Source organism: Mya arenaria, chromosome 10 (genome assembly GCF_026914265.1).
Source record: "Mya arenaria isolate MELC-2E11 chromosome 10, ASM2691426v1".
In the NCBI taxonomy this organism is placed as follows: domain Eukaryota; kingdom Metazoa; phylum Mollusca; class Bivalvia; order Myida; family Myidae; genus Mya; species Mya arenaria.
Window position 1 is genome coordinate 4927701 of NC_069131.1, and position 24076 is coordinate 4951776.

General features: G+C 34.3%; 1 protein-coding gene across 2 annotated transcripts; it reads left to right on the forward strand.

Moving 5' to 3' along the window:
• Nucleotides 1–547: 547 nt before the first annotated feature.
• On the forward strand, nt 548–6828 carry LOC128206300 (uncharacterized). 2 transcript variants are annotated; one of them, XM_052908668.1, is made up of 6 exons: nt 548–768; nt 3217–3709; nt 3923–4063; nt 4264–4543; nt 4953–5888; nt 6044–6828. In XM_052908668.1, the coding sequence occupies exons 2-6, from the start codon at nt 3254–3256 to the stop codon at nt 6586–6588; spliced, it is 2358 nt and encodes a 785-aa protein (XP_052764628.1). In that variant the 5' UTR covers nt 548–768; nt 3217–3253; the 3' UTR covers nt 6589–6828. The 2 variants fall into 2 exon arrangements, with proteins under 2 accessions (XP_052764628.1, XP_052764629.1); XM_052908669.1 differs by having other exon boundaries at nt 548–691.
• The last annotated feature ends 17248 nt before the right edge of the window (nt 6829–24076 follow it).

Sequence of the window (24076 nt, forward strand, 5' to 3'; positions counted from 1 at the left end):
AACTTCTTGTCCAAGAACCGGAAAAAGAAAATTGACAGATGCGCCTTTTCTCAATAAAGGTAATATTTTACACATGTCACGTGTTTTGTGAGGAGCAATTCTTTAGACTAGCATAGTTTTCGCCATAAGTGTGATAAAAATGTCCTTACGCTGTAAGTTGATTAGATGCTCTTATTGATCTTTGAAAAAGTTGTCCAAGCCAGTGAAGATTCGTCACATGGCACGAGATTTGAGCAATCTCTATGGCTTTGAACCATTCCAAAAACATTAAATGTCAGGTTTTTGACAATTTAGAAGTAGTATGTCTGGTATGCTTTTATGACGTGTCCTTCATTAAAACATCTAAATGATGCATTTTCTATTATATGAGTAGAATTTGTTTTTCAAAATGACTTCATATGTTAGGTGTCGGGTTGAAACTGAACAAATTTTGTATGGCCTAATAATATTCGCACATTAAATGTTCCAAATGACTAAACAATGCACACGATATATCTGATAGTGTGAAATTGTTAAAACAAAGGCCTCAAAATATATTGGACTTTAATATCAGTTCGTTGAATGTGCTCATTTCGTTGTGTAGGAATGTCATTTTTTCTCTTTCCTGATACGTACCTTGTCGCTTATTTTTAATTTCATGTTTCGGAATGGGATTTTCAGATTTTCTTAGTGTACTAGATGAATCTTAAAGGTAATATATTTTAGATATTGATAGACCCAGGTATGCAGCGCGTTGGCAATCTTCGATTTACAGACGTAAAGTGAATGGTAATGTTTAGTCTAGTTTAGTTCAGTTTATTCCGTTTATTCTCCACTACGATATACTGTAAAATGGTCCTATTTGAGTAAGCGATTAGTCATAAGTTATTACTTTTAACACTCTTTTTATTTCTAAATGCGATATATATCCTATCGAGAGACCAGTTATTTTCTGTTTCCCCAGAGAATGTGTTTTCAACATATTCTTTACAGTCTCGAATGACCATGATACACGCACGAATGCTTAATTCTGACTTTTTAATTTTGGGTCCTATAATTATTATTTTGCTATTCTTCGACCTTGACCGAACGTATTAACTGTCAGTCGATTTTGCTATAGTTAAATTGCTATATTTATAACTACTTTCATATCGAAATGCAAACATGCTGAAACGTCAAAGTGCACTATAAAGTGGAATATGGTACACTTACTCATCAAGGCTGTTTGTTAATTTTTATAAAAAATACAAAGCCATACACACAGTTTTGTTATTATGTTTGAGGCTAGCTTATTAATAATTATTAATTAACATTATTTATATGACAATCAAATAAGTCCAAAACAGCACCGCATGCACAATTTTCAGTGGTGTCAATATTTAATTAAGCAATGGTAAATGTGTACGCCAAATGCTTTTGATTTTTGAAGACACCAATAGTTATAACTGAAATATGACAAGAGTTAATGTTTTGAAACTTTTATTAACCATCTCTGTGACAAAAGCTTATTTCGGGCCTTTTTGTATTCTACGTTCAGTGTCAGGGGCCTTTATTTTTTTTGGCCTATTTAGCGTGTGACATATTTGGTTTAATACCATATAATCGGCCACAATTATCAAGAAAAACAATAACATTAAATGATTTGTCATTTCCACCCGTGCTTCCCCATGCGCCAAATCATGTGTTGTCCTTCATTCTGCGCGCTTTTTGCCATTACTACGCAATCATGGTATGTTAAGCAAAAGAAATACTATATCAAACACATCAAACTATGTGTTTCAAAACCTTATATTTTCTTTCATTTAATTAGTCGAAAGATATGAAAGAAAATCATTATTAAAATAATAGGTTATTATATAACTATATTTTGACTTGGGAATCTAAAAGTATTGAAATTTCAAGTGAGTTTCTAACAATGTTCAAAGGGTCTGTTTTAAAATTAAAAACGTATCATGAAAGCCTTATTTACAGATTAAGTTATCCATTTTATATTATTATTTGTCGTTTATTTTAGTAAACATTGCTGTTTAGCTTAATTTGAATGTTTTGGCGAGTGAAAATAGTAATTCTTTTCAAGAAGCCTGACCTTACATAGAATGACAACGGCCCTTCCAATTTTCTCCCTGAGTGCGATGTTATTAATTTAATGATAACAAATATATATATATTTGTAAATTTAAGGCTAAATACGACTACCGGATTTTTCTTCGTCTTAAAAAAGCGATTAAATCTTATTGTAAATATTCACAGGTGTAACTGGAGATCCGTTAAATTTGAATAGAAATTAGAATAATAATTGAAAACAAAACCCCGACCGATCCCACCTTAAATGTTTAATCAGTCGAATAACCCGAAACAAACAATTTATTGTATACCTGATAGAGTGCAAGGGTGTAATCATTTGTAAGGCAAACATCAAATTAAATTACGAACCAGTCTTAATTATTTTGAACAAGAACTCCAAGTAGGTAATACTATAAGTAATAGTGAAGTTCAGACATTATAAAAACAGTCGTGGTTATATCTTCTTACTTTTTCATTAACTGTAAGGTCTAAATATATAGAAAAACGAATTTATTTGTTATATTGTATTGCAAATCTGATATCTATAGTTGACTTGAAACCTATCATTAGACAGAGATGTTCGATAAAGGATAAAATATCATTCCATTATTCGCGTGGAAGATCGCGTATAGGATAGAAAGTGACATGACGACACTTCTAATGTACCATGAAGACGACGGCATTTCGCGCGTAAATCTATAATGTCGAAGGGGTTCCGCTGACCGTTGAAAGTATTCCTGCAAATTTAACAAAACAGAAATCAACAGTTCACACGTCTTATATCATAACAAATAACATCTGACGTTCGTCAAACAAAAAATTCATAAAACTAAATCCTTTTGCGTATGAATACAGAATAATATGTTGGTTTGTTGATCTGTGGGGTTCGAGTTGCTTGCGTGAGATCTATTTCGCACGGGACCGTCGGCCTTCAAGCAAGGAATGAACAATGATAAAATTTCACAAATCAACCAACTATCGTAGTAATTCGTTGTTATTCATATGAACCTCTATCAGTTAGAGATGTTTGTTATTTCGAACAAGCATAACAAGCAACAACAACTTCATAACTACATGGACACAACAATAGGATTATCTATTTTTTATACAAACAATTTTTAAGATGGCAGACATAGAAAGACCGATTAACTGTCAGCTTTTTATTCATTTCAGATATCATATTAGCACCCATCACACCAAATACCTCCAGATGCATACAACACGGATTGATGCAAACCCAATCGAAGCATTGGTCACTTATAGAACTAAACTATATGTTGAAAGACATTTTAGGAATTTCCATCATGAAATAAGAAAAAGTGTGCAGAGTGAAAGAAATGCTGCGGTAAAATGTGACGAATGCACTTGGAATGACCTTTTGGACAGTTCGTTTACTTGTCCCCGTCTGATATGCGACAAAATAAGGGACCTCATCAAGTTGAGCCATATAAATACCAATCCTTCATGGTCAAATACCAGACCGGAAGATTGGTGTAATGGTTATTGGGAGATAGCGAAGTGTTTTCTGCCCGAATCCGATACCAATGCTCAGACGACAAGCGCAGATGATCTGGAGTTATTGGATCTGGTTGAAAGTGTTTGCAATTGCAAGTTTTCCGATATTTCGATAGGAAAGTCTAGAGCCAATGAAAGAGCGACGATTCAGGTTTATAAAACTCATTTAGCATGTTTACATTGTAGATGCTCGATTACCTGAACTAAAGAGATTAAACTGAAAGCAAACACATTTAAACACACACACATTTGAAGAAATGTGTGAAAAACACACACACGCACGCGCACACGCACACACACACACACACACACACACACACACACATGTATATACATTCACTTTTGTGCCATTCTTGTTTTGCAGTTGCGAGATATTCTTATTCGAAAAAAGAAAGAAAATATGTTTCTCGATTCGGAGAAAAATTGTCTGCAGTATCAGAAAGCACTCGAAGAATTCTTGTCTGCTATAACGCCACTAGAACAACAACACAGTCTGCCTGAGCTGGTATTCAGAAAACTAAATTAAAATCTTTTCACGCTTTTAATTTATTAGAATCTTCTTATTTTGTTTAATTATAATACAATTGAAAATATCGACATTCTTTACCCAATATAATTAATGAAACTACGAAACATGCTAACAAGTTGGTAATTAAATGATGTATAATGTATATTGTATAAGTGTTTGCCTTCTGTACATTTCAGATACAATTCACAAAACGATATCCACAATTGAGTCGGTCACTTTCTACAAAATCAAGTGATATTTTGAAAAGCTACTTGGATGAAAAAACATACACTTCAAAAGAATGTGTTCTGCCGAAACCCATTCATATACGACAAAACTCCGATGAAGATGCGCCTATTGCATCGACGTCCATTGAATTACCAAGGACAAGCATTTCGTTACCCGCGGTTCAACAATTAGATATAACGGATGGAGGTCGTCGTCAGAAACGGCATCAACAAGTCGCTATTCCTACCAGTAAGTTTGCTAATTTTATAAAATTGTTTTTGTATATTTAGTCCTGGCTTCTTGAGCCCCCAACACAAAAGCACACATAATACATAAGACAACACATTCAAGACAGTACCTATAATTCAGCACACAAATGACAGCACATACACGGCAGCAAAAACACACTAAAGTTTATTTTCAAATTCACCACTTTGTTTCACCCAGATGTCATATTCTAAAGTACACATGAATAGTATAGTGCTCCTTTAATTTATTGTTCAGTTTAGGTTTCAGCGGTCGTTACTAAACATAGAAATTCGAAACGGTATTACATTGTAGTTGTAGCCTATGAATGCATATAGAGATCCTCAACAGTATTTCGATTCGCTTGCTCAAACATAGCTATTAACTTTTTTATCAATGATATGTTTTTCAGACAAACACAGGGAAAATCAAAGGCAAGAATGGCTTGATATTCTTTATGAAGGAAATCGTAACGCTTTTCAAAAAGAATGCAGCCATATTTGTCAAGAAATAAAATCGAAAAGTCAGAACATACTCGATGTTTACGCAGCAATTTTTGACCGTCCAGACAAACCAAGACAAACAGCATTTATTGCCACTGTCAGTAAGGATCAAGAAAATGATATTACTTATTCTAATCACAACATCGTAACGAAGGTTATGAACCGATATGAAGCTGAAGGAAAGATAGTAGCGTACTCAGATATCACAAGAGGAAACCGTCTATCTCCCGGTGATCAGTCTAAATTGAAACAACATATATCCGAACTGTCACCACTGCTTATGCAGAAGCATAAATACCTAAACATGATAACTGCAAGTGGTGTTAGATCCAGGGGTTTTGGAAAAGCTCACGCGATTGAACCAGAGATTTGCATTGTTTTGTATGTTCACACAAAAGGATATATTCCAATAGACGAGGAGGCATTTGAAAAAAGTTATCATGACATACCTGTCGATGTTAGAGAAGGAGGATTTTGGGGCTTTAATGAAACCGTTCGTATTGGCGATGGCATCTTCCGTGATGGCGTCGGTTTGGTAGGAAGTTTGGGCGGATTTTTTGAACATCCTTCGCTTGGGCTTTGTGGAATAACTTCAGCACACGCTGTACTTAAGCCAGAGGAACTAAAACAGTGCATGGAAGATGGACGACTTCCTGCAAACAAAGTGGATGAAACATATCAAATTAAAACATGCAACGATCATTCAGATATTGGTCGTCTTGTTATGGCATTTTATTCCGAAGGAAATGACCAAGAGGCAGGTGCAGAAATTGCCGTTTTTGTCATCGATAGTAGTTTGTCATCCGATCAGGTGTCTGTGTCCTTTGACGGAAATAATCGCCAAGGTAATTGCTTTTTAATTGTTTAAATGTGAAAGTAGAAAATATGGACATTTTAAAATATTCGAAATCGTCATAAAACTGATTTAACTTAAATTTCAACGACATGAATTATTAAAGCTCACTCATTTACATATAAATTAAATGTTTTTAAATTTTAGGTCAACCAGCTACATTTTCATTTGAAACAGGAAAATCACTAGGAAGTGCATACTTTTACCCAGACTATCATTGTTGTAAATATGGAAGCGCGACATCCTTTACTTCTGGTGAAATCAGTAGTGACTTTGATAACGATGGCCTTCTAAGCATTAAGGAAATGAAATTTGACGAGTTAAAACCTCTCGTTTTACATAAACAGTACGAAATCAAAGCTTTGTCGATGGACAAGTCTTTTGCAGATTTCGGTGATTCTGGAGCTTTTGTTTATTGTTGGCGTTCGACGGACGATTTGGTATGCGTTGGAATGATAGTTGGTGGTACATCATATGACACAACTGTTATCACTCCTATAAACTCAATTTTGAAAACGCTTGGCGTTCCAAAATTAAAGAATTTCAGGAAAATAAAAAGCGAGCAGTTGCTTAAACAATTAGATGCTAAAGTTGACCAACTTGAGTCGAAGTTTGACAATATGCAGTCTGGTATAAATGAGATTTTGCATTATTTAAATCCAAGGTCCACGAGTGGACAAACTGACTGTTGAAAAAACAACAACAACACAACTTGACGCTTTAAGCGAAGCAAACACATAACGCTATATTTTGGGTGTTCTGAAACACAATGCAGTTCCTGTCTTATTATACATGTATGCCTTCCAATTTTATCTGAAACTAGGCCATTGACATTGCAAGGCCAAGTGTTATGTAGACGGCTTATTTATGTATTATGCACTTGCTTTGTATTGAGAATGATGTTTATTACAAATTATAAATTTGGAACATTGTGGATACTTGAAGAAAGTTATAGAATAGTATGGAAACTTCTGGAATGTTTGTTACTTATCAAGTATATTCTAGAAGAAGATTATTCTAGAAAGATCTTTGACTATATATCTATAAGGTATAGCAGAGTTAGAGGGGGATCTTAGGTTATCTTTTGTGACATTCATAAATTTTAAAATACATATTTACATTTGGATTATTCATTTAGGAGTTTACTGTGTGGACTATTTAAATTATAAGTGCTCAAAAACATGTAGCTTTTTGGACTTTTAAATTGGAAAAAGAAAATGAACCAGATTGGAATTATCTAATCTATTTAAAAGTGTAAAACAGATATTTAAATTGTATTTCAACATTTTAACTTTAACATAATAATCTTGTAAAGTTTGTTGCTGGCTTTGTTTTTCTCGTTACGCCTGGCTCGTAACAGAAATTTAGGGCTCGTCCGGGATATAACTTTTTGAACAGATAAGGCGAAATTATGTATACATTTATTAAACTAAAGCTTACTTATTATTATATAGTTTTACAGTTTAAAACAAGGAGCAAGCTATCGCGTTGTTCAACCAAGAATCCTTCTTAGCTGAACTTTCGCAGGAGATGTTTAATTTGGCCAAGAAATCTGATTTGCTTAACCTTGCAAAACATTACCATTTGTCTGAAGACAAAACTACAATACGCAATCAAGAGGTTAAAATATTTTGACTCAGTATTTGAATGATGAGGGGTTATTTGATGAAAGTGCTCATGCGCTCATAGTTGAAGCTCAGTCTGATACTAACCTTAGGGAGCATGAAATCAAACTTGGATTAGAAGAAATACAAGAGAGTAAAATTTTAAGAGAGTTAGAATTTGAAAAGGAAAAAGAAGAAAGGAATTTTCAATTAAGAATAAACGAGCAAGAAATTCAAGAGAGAGCAAATCAGATTAAATCTCTGTCAATTTCTCAATTTAATGTTACAAAGAATATTAGGCTTGTTCCTTCCTTTCAAGAAAAAGAAATTGAAGTATTTTCTTCATTTTGAGGAAGAGCTGAAAATTTGAAATGGCCTAGAGAGCATTGGACCTTACTCTTACACAGTGTCTTAATCGACAAAGCTCGAGAAATTTACACTCAGCTCAGTGTCGAACAAAGCTCTAATTACGACACTGTAAAAGATCTTATTCTTAAGGGTTACGAGTTAGTTCCAGAGGCTTATAGACAGAAATTGTGAAGTGTAGAGAAATGGTCAAACCCATGTAGAATTCGCTAGAACAAAAGAACACTTATTTGATAGATGGTGTTCTTCTAAGAAAATTGACAAAACCATGAAAACATAAGACAACTTACGCTGATTGAAGAGTTCAAAAGTTTAATTCATTCTGACGTGAAGTCAGTAGAGGAAAAGCAAGTAGAAACATTGAATGAGGCAGCCCCTGCATGGCCGATAATTATTCACTTACACACAAAGTTACGTTTGTGAACAAAACAAAACCAACTTTCTCAACCAATAGTTCTTAACTAACTTCCAGTAATTATTCTAGTCTGAACAGTCAGTCTAGTACACATAAACAAAGGTCATTCAATGACACCAAAGGTCAAAATCCCTTATCTTGACCTACATGTAATGATTGCAAAAAATCTGGTCACCTAATTTCAGAGTGCTTAACCTTAAAAAGGAAGCAACAACAACGTGATGAGTCTAAACCTACAGGTGTCACCACTCTAAGGTCAAAACCTCATTGTTGTATTGAGAACCAAACCGTTGTCAAGGTTACAGAACCTAAGTCTGATTCTATTATCGAGATTTATGAACCATTTCTTTCATATGGTTTTGTGTCACTTTCAAGTGATACTTTCACACCTACCCCTATTACGTTATTAAGAGATACCGGATCTTCTCAATCTCTTATTTTAGCAGATACCCTGCCTTTTTCTGAGAAGACTTCTTCTGGAACAAATGTTCTTATTCAGGGAGTAGAGTGTGAAAATCTTAATGTACCGCTCCATAATATTTATTTAGTGTTAGATTTGGTTACTGGACCTGTAACTGTTGGTATTCGACCTTTTTTACCTTTCAAGGGTGTCCATTTACTGCTAGGCAATGATTTAGCTAGAGGTAAGGTTGTGGTTATTCCACTTGTAACTGACACACCAAATATTGATCAGACAACTGACCCCATTGAGGAGGAAATACCTGACCTTTATCCTTCTTGTGTTGATACTCGAGCTATGGCACAGAAAGTCGTTCAAAATGACAATCATTCAGATCTGATTCTTTCATAGGTCAGATTTTTTATAAGGCTAATGAACTTTCTACCCCTAGCCTGGCGGAATCTCAGTCAGACTTGTCAATGTCTGATCAGTCACCAGAGTCAAAAGACATAGGTCATGACTAACTGTCAAGGTCAAATTGTATCCAGGAATAACATAATGATCCTGAAATTCGAAATTGTTTCATAGAGCTTTGAATGAAGATGAAACTTCACAAGACTCAGTCTGTTATTATGACAAGAATGGGATTTTTTATGAGAAAATGGCGACCGCCTGACACGTCAGCTAATGATGAATGGGCTGTACACCACCAAATTGTGGTACCTAAGACATATCGGAATGAAATACTTAGTTTAGCCCATGCAACACCCATGTGTGGTCATTTAGGTATTAACAAGACCTATCTCAAGATTCTTAATATTTTTTTCTGGCCTGGCATTAAAGTAGAGGTAGTGCAAAAGTTGCCATATTTGTCAGATGGTAGGGAAATCGTATAAAATGATACCAAAAGCTCACTTAGAACCCATTCCTGCTTTTGATAAACCTTTCAGTAGGATCTTAATAGAATGTGTCGGTCCTTTACCCAGAACTAAGTCAGGTGCTTTCACTTTTGTTGGTCTAACAAAGTCAGTTCAATCTGATAAAGGATCCAACTTCATGTCTGGCATTTTCCAACAGGTTATGCTTGAATTAGGGATTAAACAGTATACATCTTCGGCTTATCATCCAGAAAGTCAAGGTGCACTGGAACGGTTTCACCAAACAATGAAAAATATCAATCATACTGTTTTGACACTGAAAAGGAATGGGATGAGGGCATTTATTTACTGTTATTTGCAGTAAAATAATCTGTGGACCTCTGAAATTATTAAAAGATAAAATTCTTTCTGATGATGAAGTTTCACTGAATTTGCTTCAGTATGCTTCTGACTTCAGAAATAAATTATAAAAGGCATGTGATCTGGCTCGTTCAAATCTCAAAGCCACACAGGGCAAAATGAAATTAAGATATGACAAGAATGCAGAAGAAAGAAGTTTTAAGCCTGGTGACAAGGTCATTGCTCTATCGCCTATTTCAGTAAAACCTTTACAAGCTAGGGTCCATATACAATTGACAAAAACGTAAGTGACTTAAACTATGTTATAAACACTCCTGGGAGGCGTAAACAAAAACAAATGTGTCATGTAAATATGTTGAAAGAATATATTGATAGAGATAGCTCAATTTCAAAACCTGTGTCAGTAGCAAGCTCTGTCCCACATGAACAATGTATTCAAGAATAGGACTATAAAGGTTGAAAACAATTTGAAAATTCGGATCCTGGTTCGGTCAAAACTTCGAAACTCGGACATTTTGAACAATTTAGACCAGAAACTTGCACACCTGGATCCAAAACAACAATCTGAGATGAAAAATCTAATTTAGGAGTATGAGCACTTATTCCCTGACATCCCAACAAGAACTCATATAATTTAACATGATGTCATTCTTAAAGACTCCAAACCAATCAAACAACATCCTAACAGAATGAATCCATCAAAACAGGAGTATCTCCGAAAGGAAGTAAACTATCTTTTGGACAATAATGTCATTGAACCTAGCCAAAGTAATTACAGCTCTTCTTGTATATTGGTGCTAAAACCAGATGGAACATACAGAATGTGTACATACTATCGCAAAGTGAACTCTGTAACCAAATCAGATTCTATTCAAATTCCAAGAATATACGACTGCATTGAAAATGTTGGAAAAGCAAAATATGTTACAAAATTTGATCTTCTAAAAGGATTTTGGCAGATTCCACTGACTGAGAGAGCTAAGGAGATCTCTGCATTTGTTACACCTGATGGTCTTTATCAGTACAAGGAGGTGATGCCATTCGAAATGAAAAAAACACACACTCACCAGCGACATTTCAACGGCTTATAAACATGATACTCGCAGATCATCATGGTTGTGATGCCTACATTGACGATGCCATTATCCACACCGACGAGTGGAATGATCATCTACAGAAAATCCGAGAATTCTTCAATCGACTTACAAGTGCCAACCTGACAATTAATCTAGCAAAAAGTGAGTTTTGTCATGCTACTTTGACATTTCTTGGTCATGTTGTGGGACAGGGTCAGGTTAAACCTAAAGATGCTAAAGTCATAGCTTTCTCTGAATTTCCTTTGCCTACTTGTCCCGTTTTTCATTGTTTTAATTCGGCAATTGTTAAGAGTAGACCATCCAAGTCGACGAGTATGATCACAAATTTCACTTTAAGTTTCAATATTTTATAAGTTTGCTTATATATTATTTGTAATCTTTATCAATGATATGTAAATCCATTTATCATATCTTTGAATCAAAGGTAACTGATTATGTTCCGAGCCTGTTCAAGTAGCAACCACAGTGACAAGACAAGGAATTAAAATGGAAGCGAATCACAAAGTTAAAACAAGAAACACATGAAATCAAAAGTAAAGAAAATCAAACTTAACATTAACCAGATAAGATTACTTTATTATTATTATATATTGCGGTTATCATATAAAACATATATAGTGTTGTCAATACTATCTTTGGTGTCTAAAGTGTTCTCGAGGTAGCATACATAATAACTGGGTCCCTCAAGCGGTAACATATACAATGGTTTTTCGGTTCCTGAGTTCCTTTGGTCAATGAGGGCTTTCACACTTTTTGAATAATACATTCTCTACAGACTTGGGAGGGATAAGAGTAGAAAGTAATAATGTAAACATAACAGCTACTGTACTAAGAAACTATACTATGTTCATATTTTCCAAAAATCCAACTATCTAAGTTAAACTAAAGCATACATTTTATCGATTTGTAGTGTGAAAAATGGCCACAATATACTTAACATACCCATGTTTTTACCTACAATAAACGATAACAAATATTAAAACAACCTTAATAAAATACTTTATAAAAATTTGATTTAATGATGCAACTGAACGCACTTTAGCTTATATCATATAATTTCTATACTTAGCGTATTATTTCATGTCTAGATGTTATTGTAAACATTTGGTCAATGGTGTATTTAAAAAAAATAGTATCATTGTTGGCACTATAAAGGTAAGATAAAAAGTTTTACATTCATTTCTTGGGAAACATTATAGCTGCTTTCATAAACCGATTTTAATTTAAATAAATCTCATTAGTGTTTCATTGTGTGTTTATATTTCTTTAGCGTGTGAATTTTGACTAATATATATTAAGTTAATCTGAAGTGTAGAGAAATGGTCAAACCCATGTAGAATTCGCTAGAACAAAAGAACACTTATTTGATAGATGGTGTTCTTCTAAGAAAATTGACAAAACTATGAAAACTTAAGACAACTTACGCTGACTGAAGAGTTCAAAAGTTTAATTCATTCTGACGTGAAGTCAGTAGAGGAAAAGCAAGTAGAAGCATTGAATGAGGCAGCCCCTGCATGGCCGATAATTATTCACTTACACACAAAGTTACGTTTGTGAACAAAACAAAACCAACTTTCTCAACCAATAGTTCTTAACTAACTTCCAGTAATTATTCTAGTCTGAACAGTCAGTCTAGTACACATAAACAAAGGTCATTCAATGACACCAAAGGTCAAAATCCCTTATCTTGACCTACATGTAATGATTGCAAAAAATCTGGTCACCTAATTTCAGAGTGCTTAACCTTAAAAAGGAAGCTACAACAACGTGATGAGTCTAAACCTACAGGTGTCACCACTCTAAGGTCAAAACCTCATTTTTGTATTGAGAACTAAACCGTTATCAAGGTTACAGAACCTAAGTCTGATTCTATTATCGAGATTTATGAACCATTTCTTTCATATGGTTTTGTGTCACTTTCAAGTGATACTTTCACACCTACCCCTATTACGTTATTAAGAGATACCGGATCTTCTCAATCTCTTATTTTAGCAGATACCCTGCCTTTTTCTGAGAAGACTTCTCCTGGAACAAATGTTCTTATTCAGGGAGTAGAGTGTGAAAATCTTAATGTACCGCTCCATAATATTTATTTAGTGTCAGATTTGGTTACTGGACCTGTAACTGTTGGTATTCGACATTTTTTACCTTTCAAGGGTGTCCATTTACTGCTAGGCAATGATTTAGCTAGAGGTAAGGTTGTGGTTATTCCACTTGTAACTGACACACCAAATATTGATCAGACAACTGACCCCATTGAGGAGGAAATACCTGACCTTTATCCTTCTTGTGTTGATACTCGAGCTATGGCACAGAAAGTCGTTCAAAATGACAATCATTCAGATCTGATTCTTTCATAGGTCAGATTTTTTATAAGGCTAATGAACTTTCTACCCCTAGCCTGGCGGAATCTCAGTCAGACTTGTCAATGTCTGATCAGTCACCAGAGTCAAAAGACATAGGTCATGACTAACTGTCAAGGTCAAATTTTATCCAGGAATAACATAATGATCCTGAAATTCGAAATTGTTTCATAGAGCTTTGATTGAAGATGAAACTTCACAAGACTCAGTCTGTTATTATGACAAGAATGGGATTTTTTATGAGAAAATGGCGACCGCCTGACGCGTCAGCTAATGATGAATGGGCTGTACACCACCAAATTGTGGTACCTAAGACATATCGGAATGAAATACTTAGTTTAGCCCATGCAACACCCATGTGTGGTCATTTAGGTATTAACAAGACCTATCTCAAGATTCTTAATATTTTTTTCTGGCCTGGCATTAAAGTAGAGGTAGTGCAAAAGTTGCCATATTTGTCAGATGGTAGGGAAACCGTATAAAATGACACCAAAAGCTCACTTAGAACCCATTCCTGCTTTTGATAAACCTTTCAGTAGGATCTTAATAGAATGTGTCGGTCCTTTACCCAGAACTAAGTCAGGTGCTTTCACTTTTGTTGGTCTAACAAAGTCAGTTCAATCTGATAAAGGATCCAACTTCATGTCTGGCATTTTCCAACAGGTTATGCTTGAATTAGGGATTAAACAGTATACATCTTCGGCTTATCATCCAGAAAGTCAAGGTGCACTGGAACGGTTTCACCAAACATTGAAAAATATAAATCATACTGTTTTGACACTGAAAAGGAATGGGATGAGGGCATTCATTTACTGTTATTTGCAGTAAAATAATCTGTGGACCTCTGAAATTATTAAAAGATAAAATTCTTTCTGATGATGAAGTTTCACTGAATTTGCTTCAGTATGCTTCTGACTTCAGAAATAAATTATAAAAGGCATGTGATCTGGCTCGTTCAAATCTCAAAGCCACACAGGGCAAAATGAAATTAAGATATGACAAGAATGCAGTAGAAAGAAGTTTTAAGCCTGGTGACAAGGTCATTGCTCTATCGCCTATTTCAGTAAAACCTTTACAAGCTAGGGTCCATATACAATTGACAAAAACGTAAGTGACTTAAACTATGTTATAAACACTCCTGGGAGGCGTAAACAAAAACAAATGTGTCATGTAAATATGTTGAAAGAATATATTGATAGAGATAGCTCAATTTCAAAACCTGTGTCAGTAGCAAGCTCTGTCCCACATGAACAATGTATTCAAGAATAGGACTATAAAGGTTGAAAACAATTTGAAAATTCGGATCCTGGTTCAGTCAAAACTTCAAAACTCGGACATTTTGAACAATTTAGACCAGAAACTTGCACACCTGGATCCAAAACAACAATCTGAGATGAAAAATCTAATTTAGGAGTATGAACACTTATTCCCTGACATCCCAACAAGAACTCATATAATTTAACATGATGTCATTCTTAAAGACTCCAAACCAATCAAACAACATCCTAACAGAATGAATCCATCAAAACAGGAGTATCTCCGAAAGAAAGTAAACTATCTTTTGGACAATAATGTCATTGAACCTAGCCAAAGTAATTACAGCTCTTCTTGTATATTGGTGCTAAAACCAGATGGAACATACAGAATGTGTACAAACTATCGCAAAGTGAACTCTGTAACCAAATCAGATTCTATTCAAATTCCAAGAATATACGACTGCATTGACAATGTTGGAAAAGCAAAATATGTTACAAAATTTGATCTTCTAAAAGGATTTTGGCAGATTCCACTGACTGAGAGAGCTAAGGAGATCTCTGCATTTGTTACACCTGATGGTCTTTATCAGTACAAGGAGGTGATGCCATTCGAAATGAAAAAAACACACACTCACCAGCGACATTTCAACGGCTTATAAACATGATACTCGCAGATCATCATGGTTGTGATGCCTACATTGACGATGCCATTATCCACACCGACGAGTGGAATGATCATCTACAGAAAATCCGAGAATTCTTCAATCGACTTACAAGTGCCAACCTGACAATTAATCTAGCAAAAAGTGAGTTTTGTCATGCTACTTTGACATTTCTTGGTCATGTTGTGGGACAGGGTCAGGTTAAACCTAAAGATGCTAAAGTCATAGCTTTCTCTGAATTTCCTTTGCCTACTTGTCCCGTTTTTCATTGTTTTAATTCGGCAATTGTTAAGAGTAGACCATCCAAGTCGACGAGTATGATCACAAATTTCACTTTAAGTTTCAATATTTTATAAGTTTGCTTATATATTATTTGTAATCTTTATCAATGATATGTAAATCCATTTATCATATCTTTGAATCAAAGGTAACTGATTATGTTCCGAGCCTGTTCAAGTAGCAACCACAGTGACAAGACAAGGAATTAAAATGGAAGCGAATCACAAAGTTAAAACAAGAAACACATGAAATCAAAAGTAAAGAAAATCAAACTTAACATTAACCAGATAAGATTACTTTATTATTATTATATATTGCGGTTATCATATAAAACATATATAGTGTTGTCAATACTATCTTTGGTGTCTAAAGTGTTCTCGAGGTAGCATACATAATAACTGGGTCCCTCAAGCGGTAACATATACAATGGTTTTTCGGTTCCTGAGTTCCTTTGGTCAATGAGGGCTTTCACACTTCTTGAATAATACATTCTCTACAGACTTGGGAGGGATAAGAGTAGAAAGTAATAATGTAAACATAACAGCTACTGTACTAAGAAACTATACTATATTCATATTTTCCAGAAATCCAACTCTCTAAGTTAAACTAAAGCATACATTTTATCGATTTGTAGTGTGAAAAATGGCCACAATATACTTAACATACCCATGTTTTTACCTACAATAAACGATAACAAATATTAAAACAACCTTAATAAAATACTTTATAAAAATTTGATTTAATGATGCAACTGAACGCACTTTAGCTTATATCATATAATTTCTATACTTAGCGTATTATTTCATGTCTAGATGTTATTGTAAACATTTGGTCAATGGTGTATTTTAAAAAAATAGTATCATTGTTGGCACTATAAAGGTAAGATAGAAAGTTTTACATTCATTTCTTGTGAAACATTAAATCTGCTTTCATAAACCGATTTTAATTAAATAAATCTCATTAGTGTTTCATTGTGTGTTTATATTTCTTTAGCGTGTGAATTTTGACTAATATATATTAAGTTAATCTGTACACATTATAGATGTTGTTGTAATAACCATTGCTTCTTAAAATCTTCCTTCAGTGTTATGAACAAGGTCATAGGCAAATAGTCACTGAAATACCGAGAAGAAATGACGTTCATCATATTATTCGGTGTTCTTTTATATCCCGAAAAGCTTAAGAAACGCGATATGGTGACAATTAAATGTTTATACGCTCTGAAAGAAACTCAATGAAGCTTTTTACAGCTCATTTTTATTAAGATACTATGCAATGTATAATTGCATGAATGTAAAACGATAACTTCATGTCTCTTGGCGCATTAAAGTAAGATGTCAATACTTTAAAACATACCGATGCATGTTTTAAAATTTGGATTTAAGAATCCTTTCCAGAATAAAGAAAGGCACAATTGGATCATTTAAGTACGGCTTTATTAAGAACAGAAAAGGCACATTTACATAGTAGTATCATCTTTATTTGTCACCTATACTAAATTTTAACAAGGAACAAATAAGGAGGTGTGTAATGATAAAATATGTTTGTGTAGAAGATATATCGTTTTAATGTATTAGTGTTTATACTAGAATAAAACCGCCGATTTTTTTAAAGGAAACTACAGTGACAAGCCGAGCAGACCGAATTGGATCCAACTTCATGTTTAAAGGCAGACGATAAGCCAAATTAGCATGAGAGGTTAAGTCAAATTGTAAACTTACTTTGTTCACGAGATAAAATAGCTAATATTCGTACCTTACTTAAGCAGTTTTTATTTTTATTTTATGTCGAAAAATATTTCAACACATAAGTTTACATGTCAACTGATAGGTGCCTTATGTGCGTCATATCGGAAATGACGTCACACATATTTTACACAGATGTGAGCGCACTGAATTTGTTATGCATAAGAAAGTTGGTAACAGTTACAAAGTGGATTATAACATAATGAATATCTCACGGATACATTTTTAAACTACCGAGAAATTCATATTTTAAATTTTTAACTGTCTATGTTGGATTTGCTTCAATGTTGTGTCTAAGGGGAAATGTTAAAAACATTATTGTTGAATTTTAATTGACCAAAAAAGATCAACAAGAACTTTAAACGATTTACTCCGTATTTTAACAAACGCGCCATCAATATGAATATATAAGTAAGGTCAAATGAAGATTAAACAATCACTGTGATTGTTATCGGTATCTAATTGTCTTTAGTTATATGTTATTAATGACTTCATAAGATATACCTTTGTCTTGACTTGTCTGTATAAACCTTAGTTTGAACAGAAGCAATTTAAAAATAATCAGTACAATGCATTCACACGTTTAACTACATTTTAATGCAAACGAAGGCCCTTCAAAAGGATATGCTACATGGTATCTTACAAACGGTAATAATTCACACATACATGCTTTGTTAAAACCAAACAATATTAGCTTCATGTACGCAGAAGCATTTTTGTATTTTGTTTTTGGTTTAACATTGCCTCCTTGTAAGCACGTTTTGAGAATTTGAAATACGAAAATGTCTTTACAATCTAAATATAGTGACAATAAATAACGTTTTAGCACACTTTTATTTGTTTTCGTCCAGAAAGAACACTACCACGTTATTTGTTTGGGCATGGAATTGTCATTTAAGAAGAATAACAAGTATTTCCCTAAGATCTTGGTTTTAGCAATGGTAAACTAAAATATAATTTATTATTTATAACTGCAGACGGCATGGATATAATTATGAAACACACTTTACCGCTGAGGCATACCCGAGGTACAAGCACACCTGTCAAAACGTACACCGTCTCAACCGAAAAGCCATAGACTCATTACAAAATGTGGGATTCGAGATGACACGAATGTTCTGGGATTTGGAGATGTCGTCATAAACGTTACATGTAAAGGTCAAGGTGACCTCGTCGATGTCAAAACATTACTATATAAACCTGTCGATTCAAGTAGGATTCAAAGAAAAGCGTTAAATGTTAAAGAGTTCAATAAACTAAATTGTTCCAGCTTTAGAGAGGGTCTGAAGATACCTACCATTTTTGTGGCTGAGTATGAAACATTCAAGGCTAATGACTTTCCAAGCTTCTTTGAGCGCTTAATCAAACTAGTAGCCGAACACCCTGTAGAGGATGAGCATCGATCGAAATGACGTTCATATTTGGATTTCGACCAAGGAAAAGCTTTCCCAAAACATCTGTAACATGCTTGAAATGTACGCACTTAGACATATCCGAGAGAGAACAGACATTCTTTTAACAATGACCAGAGGATGTAATGACCAGGCGTACTACCATGCCTTACAAAGTTGTTAAGGCGCGCAAACAAATGCAATGAATAGTCCTGTTATCAATCCTTCGACTATTAGAGGTGATCACCATTCTTTCCAAACCCACAGACAATGTACGTAGTTTGCCTTTTGTTCAATGAACTTATGGAGAAAACAATCAGTAGTATGCATTTGATTCGGTATCATCCCTACAAATTTTAGAGGTATCTTTTAACTTATGATTTGAAATAAGATTCAAACTATGTGAGCTTCAATTGTTTTAGCAAATCAAAGTTTTTCACTTATATCCTTTCGGTTATCATTTCAGACAGCCGCGATTCCACTGTGGAGGAATATCTGACTGTTTCCAAGGAGGCACATATCCGACTTGTTGACGAAAACAAGCAGTCAATAAGAGATTTACATGGTGAAATCATTGCAATGTATGGGCGAAGTAACCGACCAGATAACGAAAAGCCCAAACCACGAGATATCGACCATAAAGTCGACAAATGCGTAAGCAATTATATATAAATATGCCTTTTATATCGTTTGATTCAGTACTTCGTCTATATATAAGCGTTCGGAAGTATGTATCAGTGGCTTTAATATGTTCAACAAGGTGCTTTTTGTCAACATGCAGAACTATATCAATTATAACAATACGATCTTTTCACATTCTTAATAATTCTAATGTGTTTTTTTTAATGTACATGCTATCAAATGTTAATTTTAGATCGCTGATGTTATCCTACAGGAAGTTGCAGGCATTCAAGGTTTAGGCTACCGATTTGGGACCCTAAATTTCTATGCAAAAAGTAACATTTTGAACGACGAAGAAAAGCAAAAACTCGTTCTTGATATCAATGCAAGCTTAGCAAGGTTAAACATTGATGTCGACAATTACGTTTTAAGGATTGGGATCATTATGACAGCTTTTCAGGTGTTTGCAATAGAAGGCAGCTTTAGTACGCTTGGTTGGTTTGCTGAAAAAGACAAGAGAGGGCACTACAGATGTGTGCGTTTTAACCGCCAACCATGTCGTTTCAAATGCAGAGAGCAACGTTTTGAAAATGGTCAGACCGCTAGGAAATTTAAACTTACTAGGAGAAATTTTAATATCCCAGGATAGCCTGCAACTTTCAAATCCCATTGACATATGTGCAACAAAAGTAAAAGCTAAACTATTGAAATTTTGTGAGACAAAACAGAAAAATTCGGACGGAAATGAAAGTGAAAGTCAAATATTCGACTTTGCAACTGAACATATATGTCAACTTACAGGTGAACTTGTGTATATCTGGGGCGGGACGTCGTCGCCTGGAAAAGGGAAAATAGCAATGCCAGAATATTTTGAAAGACATACAAGGAATCTTGTGGGAGTTGAGGACGAAGATACATCTGACGAGGAGGGAAATGTTGCGAGTGGCAATACAACATTTGCAACAAAAGGCGATAGCGGCGCCATCATCTGTTAAGATGATATAGATTCAGTTCAAAACAAAGTTGTGGCAGTTTCTATGCTGATAGGAGAACAAACGAACACAAACAAACAAACAAACAAACTGTAACGCTCAAAAAAAAGGTAAACATTCCAGCGACCATCAACTGAATGTCAAGCCGAGAATCAAGTCCCTAGAGTTGATTCAACAACGGGAGGTAAAATAGTATACCTATCATTTCAACTCCATGCAGCCCTTCAACAAATCAATCAATTTCATGAAAGCGAATTCAAGTTATGTTAACAATAGTTCGACATCATAATTTGTCAGAATTCAACGGTGAGTCAAGTTTCGATAGTGAAACAAATAAAGACTTACCGCTTTAACATCGACATAAAACACACGTTACAGTATTTATGAAGACAACTTTGCTAAAATGCATGGTTATTACTTTGGACAATCTCTATCTATATAAGATACGCAGGTTCGGGCTTATCAAGAAGCCCTACGAAAAAACTTCTTGCAATATAAGTGAATCACGCTGAAAATAAATCGCCGACGCCAATCGTTTGCCTATTTACCGTCAATCGGCGCACGCTTTATCTACGCAATCGACGTTTAACTGACATGATGAAGTGATGTTCCGGTATTCGGAGGATAACCAGCCTGATACAGCCCTTCATGTGTTTGATTAATTGTATTAATACAATTAAATTAACAGTTGTGTAAAGATATCAAATAAGTGAAGATTTTATTTACTGTACTATTATATTTCACACATTCATGTTGTACAGAATTCATCATGGAAAGCATTATTATGTAAGCATAGATTATTTTATTTGCGAACTCTACTTGGAACGTACATTTGCAATGATTGCTTTTCAAATCCGCTTGAGTTTCTTGTTCTCTTATAGCCATGAGTCCTGAGAAAAAGAGAGTCCAAGTCATAGTTTTTTGTATACAATAATTTAAAAGTGTGCATACTTCTGGTTTACATGTATAAGACTTAAGGGGTCTTCAAATTTTGTTCTACTATATGTCTCGGCTGCACGGTAAAATAAATCACTGGTTACATGAACAAGTGATTTTTTTAGAAAATATTATACCTTAAATAGGAAAAGGCAACAGTTAGAAAATATATAGTTTTTAATAGCAGTTCCCTCTTACATACTAGTATGCATTCAGGCTGGTATATCCTTATGAAATATTCAAATACTACTGTCATTTATAATATGAACCTTCTTTAAGCTAGGAATATTTTACCTTCCTTTTAATAACTCTTTTCCTCTATCTGTTGACACATCATCTCTCCCATGTCTTTATTATTTGTTTGTTTCAAATAAGCCCGAAATATTAACCTGTTTGGATCAATTAACTGTTGTTTAATGAACTGATTCATATGTTTCAAATTAACGTTTTGTTTTGTATAACATACAATGTTGTGTACTTGTTTGTATAAATGTCATTTCGGGCAACACAATGATAAATCAGGCCCCAATTTCTCGAAACATCTCAAGTCTTTTATAACAGGATTAAGCTATTAGTGTTTTTCTAAACTTTGTGTAAAAAAATTGTTTGGAGACATTAAACTTATTGATAATAAGTAATATCGAGATAAAGTAGGAAAATTAGATGAAATAAGGAAATAAGACTTAAGAGTGTAATGGGTAAGACATTTCAAGAAATTTGGGGCCATAATATTTTTAAATTAAAAATTTAGATCGAAACCTAAAAGTACAAGATGATTTCTGCCCATTTTCTCGTTTCACACTGCTCATCTTTTGATAAATGTTTGATTGATACAACGAACAGATGCCATTAAACGAAGTATAGATATCGATTGAGTTTTATTTTGGATTTAATTTTGAAAAGGTTTAACAATGTTTTATGCGTAATTGAAAATTTCTACTGACTTCTAGCCCACACCAGTGTACAAAATACGAATCTGAACATAGTTTAAATACATGTATTATATGATCAAGCTTAACGCTTATTTAGACTGTTTGGTCTGGACTGTCTAGTATTGATTTTATAAAATTGCCATTGATCGATACACTGAAGTCATAAGGTTTAACAGATCATAAAAGAATAAAGCTTGTCACTTTAGGAGCGTTATTATTCAATATAAAACTGATAGACTATTCAAGCAGTAAATGATTTCCAATGTTCAACAATAGATTATTAAATTGTTTATTCAATTGAATTTTGTATTGGAGCAGAGAATTTGTTCCGCGTCTGTGAGGGTCTCTTAGTAAGTGTTAGTAGTAGTACCAACTGCTTGAGTACCGAGTATACCTTAATGTTACTAGGGCTTCACAAGAAGGTCATCTAACTGGGTGCCCCGGAATTCTGTGCAGAAGGGCGCGTCCCACTGCTGTAGCTTTGAGCTGGGAGGGCTCGGTTAAATGACAAAAGTGTGGCACTTAACAAAATTATAATCAGATTGATGGACATTTTGCTTGTCCCTGAAGGACGTAATTTGAAATAGTAAGTTTGGAGAATTCAAGGGGTTGGATAGACATATTTCAATGTTGAACAAGTGATGTGTTGTTCCGCGTCTTTTTATCAACCAAGTTGTGTTTCACTGGCTTATCATACGTTCTCGGATTCATTTTCCTCGACACTGGCATCGTTTTGTTGATCCACGTTAATGCTCCGGTGATCCTAAAACAATCGTTTGCCTAACCTATCTTGTAACGTTGGTTTTGGTTTTCATATAACTACTAAATTATACCCTAGTACGCTTAATACGTGTTGAACATGAATGCACATGCATGCTGAAAATGCCTATATTTATTCAAGGGTGTATCTAATCGGTGTACGTTTATCAGACAGTCATGAAAGGTAATACATATACAGTTTACACGGTCTAATCTAATCAGTGAATGATTCATCAAATTTCATTTATATTATGTTTGATAAGGACACCTTATTCGGATAATGACAAAACTACTTGTTGTTTTGGTTAGGTATTAAATATGCGTATCAATTTACTTTTCTTTGGATGTTTAAATATCTCTTGAATCTTTTTAGGTATGAACATAAAATGTCAAGGTATATTAAACAAGAAAAGCAAATGTATGTCTTCAAGCCCCATATAGTGCATGGGATGCAACTCATTTGTAAGTTTATATGACTCAAAAATACGATGAAAATGTTATTTATTCAACATTACATGGGGTGTAAATTGAAAGAACATTGTTTTTAGCTCGACTATTCGAAGAATATGGAGAGCTATACTACTCACCCAAGCGTCGGCGTCGGCGTCGGCGTTGGCGACACACATTGGTTAAGGTTTTGCTTGCAAGCAAACATAGGTTAATATCTCAGCAACTACTTGAGGTATTACATTGAGACTTTATACAGTGGTTCTCAACCTTCCAACCTACTTAATTAATCCAGTAAGAACACTTTAATTTGCATTTAATGCAAATAATAGGACTTTATTATTCGACTTAGAAATTCTGGTTAAGGTTTTGCGTGCAAGCACACACAAGTTAATATCTCAGCAACTACTTGAGGTTTTGCATTGAGACTTGATACAATGATACTCAACCATCCAACCTACTTAATCAACCAAGTCAGATAACTCTTGTTTGCATTTAATGCAAATAATTGCTCTTTTTTATTCGACTTAGAAATTCTGGTTAAGGCTTGCGTGCAAGCACACATAGGTTAATATCTCTGCAACTAATTGAGGTTTGCCTTGAGACTTGATACAATGGTTCTCAACCATCCAACCTACTTAATTAACCAAGTAAGATAACTCTAGTTTGTATTTTAT

What these genes read in the sequence shown, in the direction of transcription:
- LOC128206300 (XM_052908668.1), top strand. Translation starts at nt 3,254, where the DNA reads ATGCATACAACACGGATTGATGCAAACCCAATCGAAGCATTGGTCACT. An exon ending in ACAAGTCGCTATTCCTACCA is followed by an intron (nt 4,544 to 4,952) that starts GTAAGTTTGCTA and finishes TATGTTTTTCAG; the next exon opens with ACAAACACAGGGAAAATCAA. An exon ending in TGACGGAAATAATCGCCAAG is followed by an intron (nt 5,889 to 6,043) that starts GTAATTGCTTTT and finishes TTTAAATTTTAG; the next exon opens with GTCAACCAGCTACATTTTCA.